Source organism: Microtus oregoni, unplaced genomic scaffold, assembly GCF_018167655.1.
Source record: "Microtus oregoni isolate MIOR12 unplaced genomic scaffold, Mior012 000013F_ref0000133, whole genome shotgun sequence".
Classification (NCBI taxonomy): Eukaryota; Metazoa; Chordata; class Mammalia; order Rodentia; family Cricetidae; genus Microtus; species Microtus oregoni.
Genome location: NW_024543072.1, coordinates 34,591,453 through 34,611,366, shown reverse-complemented (window position 1 = coordinate 34,611,366; position 19,914 = coordinate 34,591,453). Strand labels below are relative to the sequence as shown.

General features: G+C 41.8%; 1 protein-coding gene across 1 annotated transcript in view; it reads left to right on the top strand.

Moving 5' to 3' along the window:
• Positions 1–1,319, top strand: part of F5 (coagulation factor V) — a 77,700-nt gene extending 76,381 nt beyond the window's left edge. The window contains exon 25 of the mRNA XM_041663108.1: positions 441–1,319. Within this exon, the coding sequence (XP_041519042.1) occupies positions 441–587 (147 nt within the window). The 3' untranslated portion in view covers positions 588–1,319. The remainder of the gene's footprint in view (positions 1–440) is intronic.
• Positions 1,320–19,914: the final 18,595 nt, after the last annotated feature.

Sequence of the window (19,914 nt, the reverse complement as noted above, 5' to 3'; positions counted from 1 at the left end):
GAGACAGTGAGTGCAGAGGGATGTAATGACGTCTTCAAACTCACATGGCAACAAAGACGCTAAAGAAGAAGTTTATAAACACTCATGTCAGGTTTATTTATTTTTTCCTAGTCTGACACATCATTAAGAAATGATTCCAGCAATCGGGAGGCAGTGGCAAGCGAATCTCTGTGAGTTCAAGGCCAGCCTGGTCTATAGAGCTTGTTCCAGGACAGCCAGGACTAGACAGAGAAACTCTGTCTCAAAAACAAACAAACAAACAAACAAACAAGAACATCTTTAAGGGGACATCTATCTGTCTTCTGATTTAGTAACTTACTGATAATAGCAAAAAAATATATAATAATTGACTTTGGTATAAAAGGATGTTAAAAAATGAGAATGAAACATTAATGCCCATGATGTAAATGTTGACAATTTTTATCATGTTTTTCTTTCAGATTTTCGAAGGAAATAGTAATACCAAAGGACAAATGAAGAACTTCTTTAACCCACCCATCATTTCCAGATTTATCCGCATCATTCCTAAATCCTGGAACCAAAGTATTGCACTTCGCCTGGAACTCTTTGGCTGTGACGTTTACTAGAATTGAAAACCAAGAAAGAAAAGGAAAGGATAAAGACTGAAGAAACTTCTTAAGGCCTAAGCCATTTAGAGCAAATATAAAATAGCCAATATATTACGACTATTTTGAATGTTAAGAGATTTCTGCTATTTTTTCTAATAGAGAATAAAGTTTATATAAGAAGCTTTTACAATGTTAATTCATCGCTGCCATTAAGCGAGGTGGCGGCTATTATTTTCTTCACTAATTTTAATATAGATGGGAAAATAGTAAGTTCCAGCAAGAAAATGACTGCCTTTTACTCTGATTAAAGATGTTATGGAATGTTAGATAGTGGAATGATATGGTTCACTCTAGCTCTTTCCAATCCTGTAGACATTAATAAAAGAGATATTACTTTCAGAAACTGTTCGTAGACCTAGAAAACTTGTCTTCCTATACTTCCCCTTTAAAATCAAACTATAATTTGTAAAGAAGAGAGACTAAAATAGCTTAGTTTTTTGATAATAGAGAAAAGAATCTTGCGGTAATGAAGGGAGAACTTAAAATGCCCTGCGTTGAGATGGCCTAGCGGGCCAACAGAGGTGCTTGCTGCCAAAACCTGATGATCTGAGTTCAAGTCCGAAAACCCACAGGAAAAGAAGCAATGGATTCTGAAAAGCTGTCCTTGATTTCACCATGCAGCTGTGGCACATGTGTGTGCCCATGCCCACATTCAAGCTCTAACAGTAAATAAAAGATTTTACAAGTCCATCTTTCGATGTCACCGTGAGTTTTCTGATTCCTCATGAGCAAAGAAGCAATTGAGCATGTTTCTCACACTCCAGTTGGACTTGCAAATCTGTCTTGGCCTTGTTTGGGGGAGGCTGCACCTCTTGACGTCCAAGGGTACATCAAGACATTAAATACAACTCAAATATTTTTGGGAGAGCTGGTCATATGCCTTGGCTTGATCGAAAATCTGGCACCGTGAAACATACTGTTTCAAAACTTGGGTCACCTAAGGGAAAGAAAGCACTTACCTGTAAAGAGGAACACGGGGACAGTTGGCACACGCTTGGCAGTTCCTGTTAGAGCTGCTCCGGGCCAAACTGCCAAGTGGGTTTGGGGTTCTGTCTGTGCCTTCTTTCTCGCCTCCCTGCACTCGGCAGCTCCTGTTAGCATGCTTTTCTCTGAAACGTGAAATCTGACAGTGCTGTTCTGCTCGCCCATCTGTAGAGCCTCTCAACATCTGTAAAGTCACATGGGATGGATACTCCATACAGTCAGGAGAGTCATTCAAACAGACAGTCAAAACTCTCTGGTTTTGTGAAATAAACTACCCCAAAGCTTAAGCAAGAATTGCACAAAATATGCATGTGGTAGAGGTAAGATAGATGGCTAATTTTATGGTGTGTACATATAGTCAAGACATCATTCTATACCACAAATACAATTTTTCTAGATTAAAAAATGAATGACATAAACAACACCAAATGTCTTCCCTTTGAGGGTGCTGTGGGTTCCCTGGGCTCAGTTGGACAGTTTCGTTGCTGGCTTCCTTCGGTGTCCCTTTGTAGTTAGAGTAAAAGCCTGGCCTCAACTGGGTTTCGAAGGGGATTTACATGAGTGCAGAAACTAAGACAGCAGGGTGGGAGTGGGGGCAGGGGAGCGTCCTTTCTTTTGATGTGTCTCAGCTCCAATCCCCCTACTTGGCTTCTGTGTGTGGTCTTCCACTCAGTGTCCCCAGTGAGCAGCTGATCTTTTTATGTGATGGTTCAGGCATCTCTCAAATGCTAGGAAGATGAGATCCTCATTCTTTTTAAAGTCCAGGCTCAGAGCGGAGGCATAGCCTCACTTCTGCCGCATTCCATCCGGTGAAGCAAGGGAGCCCAGTATCAGAGTAGGAGGAACTCTACGGGCTGTGCATACCAGAGGGCACTGCTCACTGAGGGTTCCTTTAGAAACCACCAGTTACCTATTTCTTCTTCTGGCGAGCCTTGCAGATATGTGTGAGAGCTTCCAACGTCCATTGAAGTATTTATATTTCTCTTGTCACTTTCCTTTCTTGATTCCTGATTCCTGTCACTATCCTACCAAAATTTCTCCAAGATTTTCATTTTGTTAACAACAGCTGAGAATATAAAGTTTAAAAAAAAAATCTTTTTTACAAGTCTGGCCTTGTGAATACGCTACTGATCCATCAACAAAAAGGCCCTGTGTTCAGGGATCTGGACTGAGGTTTCTGCTCAGCTGTCATCCTCCTGACACATTTTATTCTAAGATAAATAAAAAATGTAACATTTTCATTTTTTAAGAAGCCCCCATAAATTATAAAGCTAGTCCTAGGTATCTCTACTATAGAATTAGATGGTCTCAGCTCTGTGTCTCTCTGTCTCTCTCTGTCTCTGTCTGTCTGTCTCTCTCTCTCTCTCTCCAGGGTCTCACAATATAGTCCTGGTTGGCTTGGAACTTTCTAGACCAGGGTGGCCATGAACTCACAGAGATCCACCTGTACCTGCTGGGGTTAAAGCCTTGTGCCCCCATACCAGGCTAGAATTTCTCTTGATCTGAAATGTGATTGGGGTAATAAATATTATGCAGTACCGTAAATAGGGGGATAAAAGACAATATAGTGAAACAGGTAGCCTGATTATCTTGTCAATGAGATAAATAAGACCCCAAAGGAAAAGTAATTGCTCAAAACTCTTACTTGTTAGTGTTAGAGCTAAACCCAATCACAACAAAAACGGAAGTTATAGTGTGTATAAACCACACCCTTAGATAGGAAGATATGAGTGTTAATTAATGACACATAATTGATCTGAAAAAAATGTTTCAGTACCAATAAAATGTTAGGGCTATAAGTGACTTTGAAGTAAAATACAGTTCCACTTTTTGTCCCTCGCTTTGAAGTGCTTTAGCTGAAATTACAGCCTCGGTACCTGGTCTGTCCTCCTCTGACACAACACAAGCGCTGTTTGTTATCTCATACCTGGTTGCTATGGAAAGAAGTGACTCACAGAGGAATTATAATTTGCAAAGAGAAACCAACAATTAAAATCCCAGTTGTTATTAGTCACTCAAATTGAAAGTTGGAGAAGAACAGTTGGGTTCCTCACAAATATGAGAAGTCCTCAGCAAACGTAGGATCACTTCTTCAGAGGGATTTCAAGTACCAAAAAACATCATGCCACTTTTTATAACAAAATTGAACAAGTATCATCTTTTGTGATGAGGACCAGTAGAACAATTCAAGGGGAAATGTTTGACATATGTGAAAAAAAAATGATTGATACATGGAACAATCACAGGGTACGGTTGGACGGTTGCAAGACTTTAAAGTGTTTATGTAAAGGCTTGATCTCTTGTCCCTATTCAAACCACCCTCAAATCTATCTGCACTTTTCTATTTTTATGGTAAAGGAAAGTTTCTCCATGTCTTAGGAATGGTACACAGCAAGTTCAGACTCTTGTTTATTTTTTATTGGCATGGAATTTGGTGACAGTCTCTGGTGTGCCTGTTTTCAACCCCTTGCCTAAGCTCTCCCATTGTTGGGGCCCTGTCACCACTGCTCCCCAGCCTTTGCTCATGTGCATGCTTGACAGAGACTTGTGATCTCACTCTGCCTCATCTAGTTTTCTATTTGCAGACTAAGTTGGCCTCAAACCCGCCTGTGTCGAGCACTCGTTGCTTTCAGCCGCTGCCCTGTTTTCTGCCTTCCTTTCCTCAGCAGTTGGCATTCAACTGTACAAATAGAGTTCCAGGATTTCCACAAAAGGTTAAACCTTAATTCCCGAGGCTAAACGAATGACTGACTGGATGTCATGCCTGAACTTCCTTGGTAGATTTCACTGACCAGATTATGTTTCTCTCAGGAATAGATGCAGTTAATGTTTGTTTATATACCAAACGCTTAGGCCTTCTTATGAGATTCGGAAAAAATTATGCACATAGAAAATTAAGAATTTTAAATGTACTTGTCTTAGTGCTCTTTTGCCGTGAAGTGGTCATGACCAAGGCAACTCTTATAAAAAAGAAAGCATTTACTTGGGGCTTGCTAACATCAGGGTTTAGTCCATTATTGTCATACGGGAAGTATGGCAGCATGAAGGCTGGCATTGTGCTGGAGAAGCAGCTGAGAGCTCCACATTGGATGGTAAGCAACAGGAAGAGAGAGACACTGGGCCTGACTTGAGCATTTGAAACATCATGAGGGCCCACCCACATGATGCACTTATTCTAGTAAAGCCACACCCACTAGTACCACTCTCTGGTGACCAACCATTCTATGAGCCTATGGGGACCATTCCTATTCAAACCACTACAGGAATTAAGTAAAAAGTTTCTTTCAAGAAAAATTAGAGCCAGGCAGTGGAAAAACACGCCTTTAATCCCAGCACTCAGGAGGCAGAGGCAGCTGGTATCTTTATGAGTTTGAGGCCAGCCTGGTCTACAAAGCAAGTTCCAGCCAGGACCATTACACAGAGAAACCCTTTCAAAAAAAAAAAAAAAAGAAAGAAAGAAAAAGGAAAGGAAAGAGAGAGAGAGATAGAAGGAAAAAAAGGAAAAATTGATTGTTAAGAAAGGAAATAAACCAGGTGGTAGAGGTGCAAGCCCTTAATCCCAGCACTTGGAAGGCCGAGGCAGGAAGATATCAGAGTTTGAGGCCAGTCCGGTCTACAGAGGAAGTTACAGGAAGGACAGTCAGGGCTACAACCGAGGACCCTGTCTTTAAAAACCAGAGAGAGAGAAGTTTAACCAAAGATAAACCAGAAAAAGATATCCAGCACAATGAACTGTTATGCTTTTTTTTTTTTTTTTGCAATACACTGAATAGACTAGAACATTCTACCATTGGTGGTGATAATATGATCTGACATTTCTGAGATTAGAAAGAATGCTCCCTATCCTCCGGCTGCTAACATCCTATGTTAGAAAGAAACTGGGAGGCCAACACTCTCAAGCCAATACTCCACAGGATAGTTTGGGGCTGTAACTCAGTGAAGTCACGCCTAGCCAGTATATGTGAGTTTCTCGACTCAGTCCCCAGAACGATAATAACAATGATTAGGATGATGATAACACATTTTATGAATGAATGCATGATTATGTTTGTTTCTTTTCTTGTCCCCAGAAGATTTAAGTTTATTGAACTGAGAAGAAGGGTGAATGGGCAAAATTCTAGCCATGAGATTGTGATGACCTGAGGTTGGGCCCCTAGTATCTGTGCAAAAGCCAGGTAACATGTGTGCTGGGTAGGGAGAGGTGTCTAGTCACAGTGGTGAGCTCCAGGTCCAATGAGAGACCCTGTCTCTAAAAATGAGGCATAGAATGATAGAGGAACACATGCACAGACACAGAAATAAGTGTACCCCTGTATACGAACACACACACTGGTGAGTGTGCTCCATACATATGCACACATAGGCACGTGTACCCCCATACAAGGGCATACACACATAGACAAGTATACCCCATACATGTGCACACACAGGTGAGTCTACCCCATACATGTCCACACACAGGTGAGTGTACTCCATACATGTACACACACAGGTGAGTGTACCCCATACGTGTGCACACAGGTGAGTGTACCCCCATATGTGTGCACACACAGGTGAGTGTACCCCCATATGTGTGCACACACAGGTGAGTGTACCCCCATATGTGTGCACACACAGGTGAGTGTACCCCATACGTGTCCACACACAGGTGAGTATACCCCATACGTGTCCACACACAGGTGAGTGTACCCCCATATTTGTGCACACACAGGTGAGTGTACCCCATACATGTCCACACACAGGTGGGTGTACTCCCATATGTGTGCACACACAGGTGAGTGTACCCCATGCATGTCCACACACAGGTGAGTGTACCCCATGCATGTCCACACACAGGTGAGTGTATCCCATACATGTCCACACACAGGTGAGTGTACCCCCATATGTGTGCACACACAGGTGAGTGTACCCCCATATGTGTACACACACAGGTGAGTGTACCCCCATACATGTCCACACACAGGTGAGTGTACCCCCATATGTGTCCACACACAGGTGAGTGTACCCCCATATGTGTGCACACACAGGTGAGTGTATACCCCATACATGTACACACACAGGTGAGTGTACCCCCATATGTGTGCACACACAGGTGAGTGTACCCCCATATGTGTGCGCACACACACATAGACAAGTGTACCCCATACATGTCCACACACGGGTGAGTGTACCCCATACATGTTCACACACAGGTGAGTGTACCCCATACATGTGCACACACAGGTGAGTGTACCCCCATACGTGTGCACACACAGGTGAGTATACCCCATACGTGTGCACACACAGGTGAGTGTACCCCATACGTGTCCACACACAGGTGAGTATACCCCATATGTGTGCACACACAGGTGAGTATACCCCATACATGTCCACACACAGGTGAGTGTATCGCATACATGTCCACACACGGGTGAGTGTACCGCATACATGTGTGCACACATACAGATGAGTATACCCCTGTACTTGTGCACACACACATACACGTGTACACGCACATACAGAGAGACAAGTGTACCTCCTGTACATGTGCACAGACACACAGTTGAGTATAACCCCGTATCTGTGCACACACACACCCATACACAATGGATTTAAGCTTGGTTGGAAGAAAACATAAGGTACTGATAGATACCATCCATTAAAAGTAGGAGAGAAAGCTGGATTACAACTCAGAACAGAAAGAAATTTAGAAAGGCTATTGTGAAAATATAATCCTGTTCTCAAGAGTTCTAAGGCTTTTGATACTCAGTGGCCAAGTGCCTTGGGCAAAATACTTAACTGCTGCCTCTCTAAGCCCAAGTATCCTCATGTGTGAAAGAATAGAGCATTGTTTTAATCAGCATCAAAGAAAATGTAATCTATATGTCCTTAGTCTTAATATAGATGAGTTTGGGATATAACAGAATTTTTTTTTTCTTTTTTGAGACAGGGTTTTGCTGTAGTTTTAGAGCCTGACCTGGAACTAGCTGGCCTCAAAATCACCGAGATCCACCCCCCTCTGCCTCCCGAGTACTGGGATTAAAGGCATGCACCACCACCGCCCAGTTTATAACAGAATTTTTTAATAATCAAAGCAAAAATTAAAGCCTTATCATCAGTTATAGAATGCACTGCTCCCAAAAACTATTCAGAAGAAGCATGCTTTCCTGGAGACTGAAATTAAACATAATTTTCTCCCTAAAGCTCACAGAACAAGGCCACCATCCAGTGTGAACAGTGCCATCGAGGAAGCTGGATGATGTTTAGCTACTTTCCCGTGCATCCCTCAGAATCTGGATCCTTTCAGTGAAACACTGTCCAGCGAAAGCAAGGCTTCAGAGGTCAGTGCCATGGGCTCTGTTTGCATGAGCTAGAGCGTGGGGTCTCTAAAGGGAGCTCATGTTCATATACACACTCCCGTCATAGATATTTCTCCAGTCATGGACTTGATGGTCATTCAGTGGCAATAAGCTCAAGACTGCATTCAGATACAAGAACTCCATTTCCACAGGTGTGCTCGTTCATCTCAATCTCATATAAGCAAATGCCAAGGGACGTCAGATGCTTTGGAAAAAATAATGGGAAGTACGTAATTTTATAACATTGTTTTCATTAATCTAACTTCCGGTTACTTGATAAAAGATTGTCCTTCTATTTTGTCAATGGAATAATCCTTCACACTCAATTCCCTTTCATCCTATCCACAACCTGTGGTAGGGACATCAACATCCAAGCATTGTGTGTATACATGCGTTCTGATGTTTCTCTCTCGGGCATACACTAACCATCTCTGAGAATCAGCCTTTCTGAAAATGAATGTAACATATTGTTATAGAGTCTTTCAGCCTGCTTAAAGAAATGTTTATTGTAAATCAAGAAAAGATACCACAAAGGGTAGTTGTGGCCGAACCTCAGCACTCGCAAACTGCTGGGCAGCTCCTCTGCACTGAGCTCTGCATTCAGCCACACACAGGTCCAGCTCTCGAGGCCTGGTATTCCTAATTACACATGCTTTTCTTTGCAATGCTTTGGAGTGTGTGGCCGCACACTTGAAACAGATTCTAGATAAACAGTGTCTCCCGTTTTGAAATCACTTGGACTATACCCCAGATGTTGAAATACAAATATCAGCTTACTCCCCAAACCCAGTGTTTGCTCTAAGAAGTTACCATTCAACAGGATTAATGCTTTGAAAACTAAGTTGGGTTTATAGTTAACCACCTCTCCCCAGCCACTTCCACAACACATCCAATGCCCTTACATACTATCTACCTACAGTTTTTCAGAACACACCAACTAACCTACTTTCAATTTAAGAAAGCCTCTTTCAAAATCATTGTTTTCACCAAGTCCTATTTCTAGTTAAGGATCTATTGGTAATTGAAAGCTGCATGGAAAGAAATTGGTTTCAAATTAGTTTTAAGCCTGTGGCCTCTGGTAGACTGAACACACTCCAGCAGACAGCCATACATGTAAGAATGTATGGCCAGCACTCGTAAGTTGTACTGGTGGGAGAAAAAAAATATCCAAGGACTCAAAGTTAGGTGGGTATGAGATGAGAAGTAGATCTGGATGAATTTAGGGGAGATGGAAAATATAATGAAAACAGAATGTCTAAAATTCTCAAAGAATTAATAACGAAACAAAAACAACAGAGAAACAGATTAAATACAGAATTGTGGTTAAGATGACAACATGCTACTACTAAACTCAACAATTTGGCTTCAACAAATTCATGTGACCCAGCAGATTAAATTAATGTCAATCATTTTTAAAGAAAAAAATGATTTTTTTGCGATGCAGTTATCAAAACACAATTTATCACTTGTGTTTAGTCCCCAAAGTGCCTACTTAAACCTTTCAGAACGCCTTTCTCAGTGAGAATCTGCAGGACTTGGCATCTAAATTCCTTTGAATGTGCTGAGCTGTTCAATTATCCCAGTGGCTTTTGCGGGGTCTGCTGGTTGTTAGAAGACAGCACTTTACCTCCCTTTTTACATCAGTGGTCAGTTCCCATGAGCAAGCCTCAACCTTGTGGCCTCAGCACAGGACCATGGAATGGTATATCCAACAGGCTAGAAACTCCTGGAGCAGCTCAGCTCTCAAACACTCTCGCCTCTTACTGTCAGTATCCAATACTTTCACACAACTCCAGCTTCGCGGTTTCACCTTCTCTATATCCAGAGTGCCCCCATGATCATTAGCACTGCTTGCCATCCTTCAGACAACTCCAGTTTGTTAGAGCTACTTTCATCTATCTTCCTTCCAGGGAGAGGAGGAAAGCTCCATTTTTCATCGTCAATACCGAACTTGGCATTTCAGTTCTAGTTCCCATCGCTGCTCACAACTCAGCAAACTATTTCCAAAATATTAGGGTCTACCAACTCATGGAAATTGAACAGTGAACTATTGAAATACCCCTAGGTCAAGGAAGAAATAAAGAAAGAAACTAAAGACTCCCTAGAATTCAGTGAAAATGAAGGCACAACATACCCAAACCTATGGGACATTAATAAAAGCAGTGCTAAGAGAAAAGTTCATAACACTAAGTGCTCACATAAAGAAAAGTTGAGAAATTTCACACTAATGACTTAACAGCACACCTGAAAGCTCTAGAACAAAAAGAAGCAGTTGTACCCAGGAAGAGTAGAAGACAGGAAATAATCAAATTGAGGTCTGAAATTAATGAAATAGAAACAAAGAAAACAACACAAAGAATCAGTGAGACAAAAAGCTGGTTTGCTGACAGAGGTTTCTGTCCTGCCCCATCCTGCAGCCATTCAGCCCCAAAGAAAGACCATACAGAGGTCTACATTAATTATAAACTAGTTGGCCTACTAGCTCAGGCTTATTAACTCTTTCTAACATCTTATATTAGCCCATTACTCTTGTCTGTGTTAGCCACATGCCTTGGTACCTTTTTCAGCGAGGCCAGCACATCTTATATCCTCTGCATCTGGGTGCAACAGCAGACCTCTAACAAACAGAGTACACCTGAGAAAATGATACCAAGAAGCCAAGCTTAACTTTGTTCTTTTGTGTCTAGAATTACTTCCCAAGCTCTTTCAGGCTTTATGTGGATGCAGCTGCCCCACATTGGATGCCATTTGTTGGCAGAGGTTTCTGTCCTGCCAGATCCTACAGCCTTTCAGCCCCAAAGAAACACACAGAGGTCTACATTAATAATAAACTGGTTGGCTTAGTAGCTCAGGCTTCTTATTAACTCTTTCTTATATTTTATATTAGCCCACTATTCTTGTCTGTGTTAGCTACGTGGCTTGGTACCTTTTTCAGCGAGGCAGTCACATCTTGCATCCTCTGCATCTGGGCGACAACAGCAGACTGAAACTTCCCTCTTCCCAGAATTCTCATTGCCCCACCTCTACTTCCTGCCTGGTTACCCCGCCTATACTTCCTGCCTGGTTACCCCGCCTATACTTCCTGCCTGGGTACTGGCCAATCAGCATTTATTTAAATACAAGTGGCAGGGTACAGACCATTGTCCCACAGCACTGGTTCTTTGAGAAAATCAACAAGATAGACAAACTTTTATCAAAACTAATCAAAAGGCAGAGAGAGAACATCCAAATTAACAAAATCAGAAATGAAAATGGGGACATAATAACAGACACTGAGGAAATCCAGAGAACCATTAGGTCATACTACAAAAACCTATACTCCACAAAATTGGAAAACATAAAAGAAATGGACAATTTTCTGGATAGATACCATATACCAAAATTAAATCAAGACCAGGTGAACAATTTAAATAGACCTATAAACTATAAGGAAATAGAAGCTGTCATCAAAAGCCTCCCAAACCAAAAAAGCCCAGGGCCAGATGGTTTTAGAGCAGAATTCTACTAGAACTTCCAAGAAGAGCTAATACCTATACTCATCAAAGTGTTCCACATAATAGAAACAGAAGGAACGTTACCAAACTCTTTTTATGAAGTTACATTTACCCTGATTCTGAAACCACACAAAGACTAAAGCAAGAAAGAGAATTACAGACCAATATTATTCATGAATATAGATGCAAAAATACTCAATAAAATACTGCAAACTGAATCTAAGAACACATCAAAAAAATCATCCACCATGATCAAGTCCACTTCATCCCAGAAATGCAGGGATGGTTCAACATATAAAAATCAATGTAATCCATCATATAAATAAACTGAAAGGAAAAAACCATATGATCATCTCCTTAGATGCTGAAAAAGCACTTGACAAATTCCAATACCCCTTCATGATAAAGGTCGTGGAGAGATCAGAGATACAAGGAGCATATCTAAACATAATAAAAGCAATATACAGCAAGCTGACCACCAACATCGAATTAAATTGAGAGATGCTCAAAGTGATTCTACTAAAATCAGGACCAAGACAAGGCTGCCCACTCTCTCCATATTTCTTCAACATAGTTCTTGAAGTTCTGGCTATAGCAATAAGACAACAAAAGGAGATCAAAGGGATTCAAATTGGAAAGAAAGAAGTCAAACTATCATTATTTGCAGATGATATGATAGTATATATAAGTGACCCCAAAAACTCTACCAGGGAACTCCTATAGCTGATACATATCTTCAGTAATGTGACAGGGTACAAGATTAACTCAAAAAAGATTGGTAGCCCTGCTATATACAAATGATAAAGGGGCTGAGAAAGCATTCAGAGAAACATCACCTTTCAAAGTAGACACAAAAAACATAAAATACTTGGGGTAACACTAACCAAAGAAGTGAAAGACCTATTCGACTAGAACTTTAAGTCTCTGAGGAAAGAAAGTGAAGCAGATACCAGAAAATGGAAAGATCTCCCATGTTCTTGAATAGGGAGGATCAACAAAATAAAAATGGCAATCCTACCAAAAGAAATCTGTAGATTAAGTGCAATCCCCATCAAAATTCCAACACAATTCTTCACAGACCTTGAAAGAACAATAATCAGCTTCATATGTAAAAAACCCAATCCTGTACAATAAAGGAACTTTCTGGAGGCATCATGATCCCTGACATCAAAAAAAAAAAAGCCATTACAGAGCTACAGAAATGAAAACAGCTTGGTATTGGCATAAAAACAGACAGGAGGACCAATGGAATCGAATTGAAGGCCCAGATGTTAATCCACACACCTATGAACACCTAATTTTTGACAAAGATGCTAAACTTACACAATGGAAAAGAGAAAGCAAATGGTGCTGGCATAACTGGATGTCAACATGTAGAAGAACGAAAATAGATGCATATCTATCGTCATGCACAAAACTCAAATCCAAATGGATTAAAGACCTCAACATAAATCCGACCACACTGAACTGATAGAAGAGAAAGTGGGAAGTATCTTTCAATGCATGGGCACAGGAGACCACTCCTAGTAGCGCAGACACTGAGAGTAACAATAAATAAATGGGACCTCCTGAAACTGAGAAGCTCTGTAAAGCGAAGGACAGAGTCAATAAGACAAAAAGGCAGCCTACTAAATGGGAAAAGATCTTTACCAACCCCACATAAGACAGAAAACTGATATCCAAAATATATAAAGAACTCAAGAAATTAGACATCGAAATTCCAAATAACTCAATTAAAAAATGGGTTACAGAACTAAACAGAAAATTCTCAACAGGAGAATCTAAAATGCCCAAAAAGCACTTAAGGAAATGTTCAACATCCTTCGCCCTCAGGGAAATGCAAATCAAAATAACTCTGAGATACCATCTTACACCTGTCATAATGGCTGAGATCAAAAACACCAGTGACTTATGCTGGAGAGGATGTTGAGTAAGGGGAACACTCATCCATTGCTGGTGGGAATACAAACTTATACAACCACTTTGGAAATCAATATGGCAGTTTCTCAGAAAAGTGGGAATCAACCTATCTCAGGATCCAGCAATACCACTCTTGGGTTTATATCCAAAATATGCTCAATCATACTACAAAGATATATGTTCAACTATGTTTATAGAAGCATTATTTGTAATAGACAGAAACTGGAAACAACCTAGATGCCCCTCAACCAAAGAATGGATAAAGAAAATGTGGCACATTTACACATTAGAGTACTACTCAGAGTTAAAAAAAACAACAACAACATCTTGAATTTTGCATGTAAATAGATGGAACTAGAAAATAACATCCTGAGTGAGGTAACCCAGACCCAAAAAGTTAAATATTATATGTACTCACTCAGAAGTGAATACTAGATATAAATAAGTAAACCACAACACTGCGGGGGGAAAAAGCGAGAAGAAGAGAGAAAGGGAAAGAAATGAAAAGAAAAATACTTCTTGACAGGATAAAGATTTGAAGTTCCAATGGTCCGAGAGAAGCACCAGTCACATCCTGGGCTTGTATATCCTTTCCCTCCACCCCCTAGAAGAGAGCGTGAACCTTACACCCTACACACACCAGTCAAGTAGACGACCACTAGCCACATTCCAGCCCCCATGTAGATCCTTCTTCATGTTTCCCAGCTTGAAGAGCTTCTGCCCTAGAATCCTGGAATATAGTGAGAGAAGACATGGTTAGAAATACAGAACAGCATGGGTTGTCAAAAAATGGACGAATGAAGGGATCTGTGTGTTCTGATACAAAGATGGGTCCTTCCACCCCGTGGATACATAGTAGACTCTATGGTTGGTTTCCTCTAAAGATTTTTACACTATAACAGAATAAGTAGCCTGACTATGGGCACGGAGTGCTTCACTTATGTATTAGTGTGGCATTGTAAACCGACAAATGATCTTCAAAAGGTATTAAGATTAAAGCCAACTGATGAGGAGTAAGAAGTGTGTCTACCAATATACTTATTAGATAATGCATATGAGCAAAATATCAGAGAAAACACAGGGAAAGCTAAAGATCACAGCTGGTTCTTAATCACAGAAAAACACAGTAGCTGAGCTTGGTAGTACACACCTGTACTCCTAACACTTTGGAAGTGGAGGCTGGAGGATAGCGATTTTTGAGGCCAGTTTGATCTACACAACAAGACCATCTCTCAATAAATTAATAATAATAATTAATAATACTATAACACCAACAGTGATAATCACAACTTATGAAACAGGAATTCATACAAAGAAGGACTAGAAATTATTTTCCTGACAGAATATGGCAAGGACATACATGTGGCCTGAATAATCACATCCCACAATACCTAAAAGTCTCCCTGACTCCCAATAGAAATCCTCTATTGAAACTCTAGCTAATAACCCTCATCCTCAGAATCAGGACCGAGAAAATACATAATGGGAATTTTTCAGTGCTGGGAATCAGTATTCAGAGTGCCGTTCAGGAAGAGTCTGCCCTTGCCAGTCTCTTTCTCTCTGGGAGGACTTTATATAAAACAGTCTATCCACAGAAGCCACACAAAGAACCTATAACTAGGAGGAGAAAATCAAAGAGTGTGCGGGTGTGTTCAGTGTGCTTATATACTGTTAGGACAGAAAGAGAAGAAAGACAGAAATATCTTGATAGATAGGGCCCATCTCTGTGGTGTTGGCAATGTCAGGGCACTTGGAAAATCTGTTCCTTTAGTAGGTTGGTTTGCCGTGCTGGCTATCTTATGGGAGAAATCAACACGCCCTTGTTTTGGCTGGCTTGTGACTCATTCTCCTGTGACCGTGAATGCTGAGTTTAGAGGTTATCGGGAGAGCTTGCTTACCTCGTCACAGAAAACAGGGCTTAACATGGTCCCTTACAAAGGCTTGGTGCGATCTTTTAAAAAAGACACAGAATATCAGAACATAAATTATTTCCATACCTGGCTTGGCTAGTAGTCCGGTCAGTTCTGATCCCATCTGGAACCTGTTCTTCATGGAAGTCTTTCTAATGTGAGGTCCTGAAGAGGCCGCCTCAGCTGAGTCAAAGCCGATGTGTCCAAGCCCGCCATGTTGCAAGTGATTGACTGTACCATCCCTGGGAACTTCCAAAGGACACATCCTGAATTCTGGGTCACATCAGTGCTAATTTTCAGAGAAAATCCAACAGCAGGGCTAAGATGGCCAGGAAGTGCTGGCAAGTTGGCCCTCTCCTGATTAAGCTCTTCTCATACCTTTCAAATCTGGCTGGCAGTGTGCCCCCATTCCTCCCCTCTTCTCAACCATCGTGAAGAGAGCTCAGGGACTTGATACATGTATGAGCAAGGCATTGGTGTTGGTAGGAATGAGAATACAAATGACATCCGAGGCTGACAAATGTGTCTGTCATCATACCATGCCATTGGTGTTGAGATGGTATATTCCTTTTCCAGGACTCACCGGGGTACAGTCTCCCAACTAATTCAATAACAGAGAACTTTATAGCTAGGAGGATGTGCAAAACTCATCTAGTGCAACTCTCATGTTAGAGGAATTGACGTTGTAAGATTCAGTCATTATCTAAAGGCATGTAGCCTACTTGACCTGCTGGGGCAGGAACTTGCAGTGAAGTATCTCTTCATTGGGTTGTCTTCTGCTAAAATACATCTCTACCTCAGATTAATTTGTAATCTTTATGGCTCGCACTATCCATCTGGGTGGCCCTTAAAAAACAGTGTTCCTAAAAACATAATTCCATTTTCTTATTGAATCACAGAGGTTAACAGTGTTTATGATAAAGCTGTTAGGTTGGAATTGCTACAGGTCAGCCTGTTTTTAAACTTCAAGTGAGATTGCAACCCACATGACTTTTTGGAGCTCCAGGAAAGCTGGGGATTTTTAGGAAAGGGAATTTGGAGACTAGTGGATGAGACAGAAAGAGGTTTTTCTGTGGTCTATTCTAGAAAAATGCCAAAATTCAGTGTGGAAATAGCTTCCCCAAAGCAGGATTAGTGAAAGCCTCATGTCCACGTATTCTAGAATGCCCACTGCGGCTGAGCCATTTTGTTTCTTTGCCGTTGGCCATCTACTCATTTACACCTGGCACGGATCACATGGCGCCCACTGCTGCTTGAGAAAGTTTCAACATTGCAGGCCACACTCCCCCAGCACCTCTCCACTTTTATTTTTAATGATTATCACTATTAACACCTTCTTGGAAATTTTGCACAGGCTTTGGTAAAGTGTTGGGACCAATTGGAGTCCTGGCCTTCAGCTGCTCTTCCCTGCTAGCGCCTTTAGATAGGAGTTACTAAAAGCTGTGCCTTGCCTAGAGGATCAGAGGATGGGGTTTTCACCTGTTGGCCCACTTGACTGCTGGGTATTTAAGCCTCCATGGTGCTATGAAATAAAGGGCTTTGTACCAGTGATTGGAGGTCTGTGTGTCTGTCTGTCTCTGTGTGTGTTTCCTCAACCTCCAGCCCCTTGCCCAAAGCTCGCAAACTGTATTGTAGCTCATAGAGCGCAGACAGGGGTGCAGTGCGCTGCAGTAAAGAATTAAAATGTATACAGTGGTAGCTTCTCTAAACAAAATAATTCATTAGGGAAAAAAAAGAATCCCCACCACCACAGAACCAGGAATTCCATTGTGCCCTCCTAATTACACCAAAAACCGGAGGTTAGAGATTCACTAGACACACCTGATTCCAAGGATGAACTGCCCGCAATTCAGACCCAGACCCTAAGGCCATCAAGGACAAGAGTTCAGTTAATAAATACAGAGAAATCAGAATGTTATGGTCTGATGGGAAAAGAGTAAGACAGCAGGACTTTCCCTTTTGGGAGCATTATGGAGGAACAGGTTGGTATAGTAAGACTAAGAAACTGCAGTATAGTGTCTGGTCCCCTGAAGTTCTTTTCCCAAGGTCAGGCATCTGGATAAGGATCCTGCTTGGTAAAGCAGTTATTTTTATCTCTAGCAAGGGGAACTTAGGACCCTGTTGAGGGTGCCTATTGCCAAGGTCATAGCTAGATTCCTCATCTCTTGGTCTCAAGCCACAACCCAGCTCCTGTGTCCTTTGTCTCCATTTTAATCTTATGTGCAACTACACAGTATAAAAGGTGTAATCTTTTATTGAGAAAAAGATCACATCCATCTCCTCCTCACCTCCCCCAATTCCCCCCCCCCCGCAACTTCATTTTCTCTTTGGGACCTGAACACTCCCCTCCCCTGCCCATCCCTGCTGAAGCAGGTCTCTCCAGCATTCACCAAATGTGTGCTGGGAGTCAGTGGACATGGAGGTGCGTAAGACACCTATTGCTGGGGATTTTATAGGTAGATGAGGGCTGAGATGCAAATGTTATAATAAAATGTGAGACATATAAATAGGTCCACAGTTCCAAAGTAAAGAACAGAACAAGCAGCCAAGGAGTCCGGGAGGAACGGATGTCACATCTGCGCATTTATTCACTAGATATAAATCGAATGCATGGGCATCTTGCTGAGCATCGTTCTAGAATAGCAAGCCAAAGCCGAGGTGCTGCTTCCATGCGGCTCTCATTTGAGGGTCCGCTGAAGGAATAGGAAAAGTAAACACGTATGCAATAAAGCACATGGAGATGATGGTGGTGGGGAGAGGACGAATAAAGTGGACACACCAAGTGCCTGGGACGGATTTGTGTGCTACTCTACATAGGATAAAGTAATAACTAGGCTTAGGGGCTGGAATGATGGCTCAGCAGTAAAAAGAGGATCTGGGCTCAGTTTCCAGCACCCACATGGTGGCAATAACCACCTGTAACTTCAGTTCCTGGGGATCTGATACCCTTTTCTGGTTTCTGAGGGCACTGTGTGCATATGGTGCACAGACATATAGGCTGGAAAAACACTAGTACACATAAAATTCTTTTGAAAGATAAAATAAAACAATTAGGCATAAACTGGAAAGCAGTCAGGGTAAGTGTTGTCATTTATAAAAAGGTGGGTCTCTGAGGCCTGTCCAACAAGGGGCAGCGATAGGCCACCCTAGGCCTCCTCAGGTCCCCTTGTGGGTGGAAGATCACAGCAGGTGTGAGTCAAATAGATATCCCATGCAGAGAGAGAGAGCTGGGATATGAGCTTATTTAGTGGGTTATGGAGGGAGAAGGGAAAGGGAGAAGGAGAGAAGGAGAGAGGGAGAAGAGAGAGAGAGAGAGAGAGAGAGAGAGCCTCCCAAGTGCTGGGATTAAAATAAAGGCGTGTGCCGCCACCACCCAGCTCTTAATTCTAAATTTTGTGGGACAGCATTGGAGATCTCTAAAAAGAAGAATGATATGGTTTATTTAGGCTTTAGGACAATCTCTCTGGATGATGTAGAACTTTCTGAGATTGGCAAATGGTGGTTGTGTTCTGATTTAGAAATGAAAAGATGGAAGAAGTTAGGCAGAGCCGGAGTGGAGTAGGGGATGCCACCACAAAGTGTACACTGGGCATGCTCCGGAGTACTTTCCAGAACTCCCTATAGGTGTGACAATGCCTCTCCTGCTTGGTAACACATTCCCAGCACAGGCTGAGGAGCAGATTAATCGGCAGCCCTTTAGTTAGGATGCAACGTGATACAGCTCGACAGGTAAGATGGTGCCTTGTTGACTCTGCACAAAATTCCGGGTCAAGTATTCAGCAAGGGGCGGAGACTCACGTAGGAGCTGAGTACGCATTTTCCTGCAATGCATAATCTAGTCAACAATTATTGCCAGGACAGAACTTGCTTCTGTTTGTGAAAGCCATCCCAAATTTAGGGACATTTCAGGGGCACAACCTATAGTGGGACTTGGGTGGCTGATTCATGACTGATTTCTCATGAGTCATCTGCCTGTGGGCTGTCTTATGAAACGAAGCACAAGGCCTTAAACAACGGGTTCTCAAAAAACATATTGAAGGAATAGATGGGTATGCAAGACTGATATTCTTTGTGTTCCCAGCTGCAAATCGGGGAGGGGCGGGGAATATATGTTTTTAGCTATCACACTTACAGAACTGTAGTAAGAATCTAACATCCAGTGAATGAATTTGAAGGCGTTTCAATGTGTTGTTTTCCAGAAATGCATTTACATATGGAACCATTTTCTCTCTGCACGCATGAGGAATCAGCCCCAAGATTCACAGATGCTAAACCCTCATGTGGAACGCTGTGATGCCTATAGATCGCCTAGGCACATCCTCTTCTATGCTTGAACTCACCTCTGGAATGTTTATAATATTCAGTACAAGGTAATGCTATGTCGATTGTTGTTACCCTATGTCGTATAGGGAAAAGAAAGAGAGTTTGTGTGTATTCAATACAAATGCAATTTTATGACTATTTCAAATCCGTGGCTAGATGAAACTGTGGGTGTAGAACCCGTGCAGAGGGGAAACAGACTACATATTGAAAGTGGAGAGATATAAAATAGGAGGGAGAACACAAGGGATTGTATGATGTGGAATAACATTAAAAGTACATGTGTGCACAACCATACACTAACTTTGTGTTTGTTTCT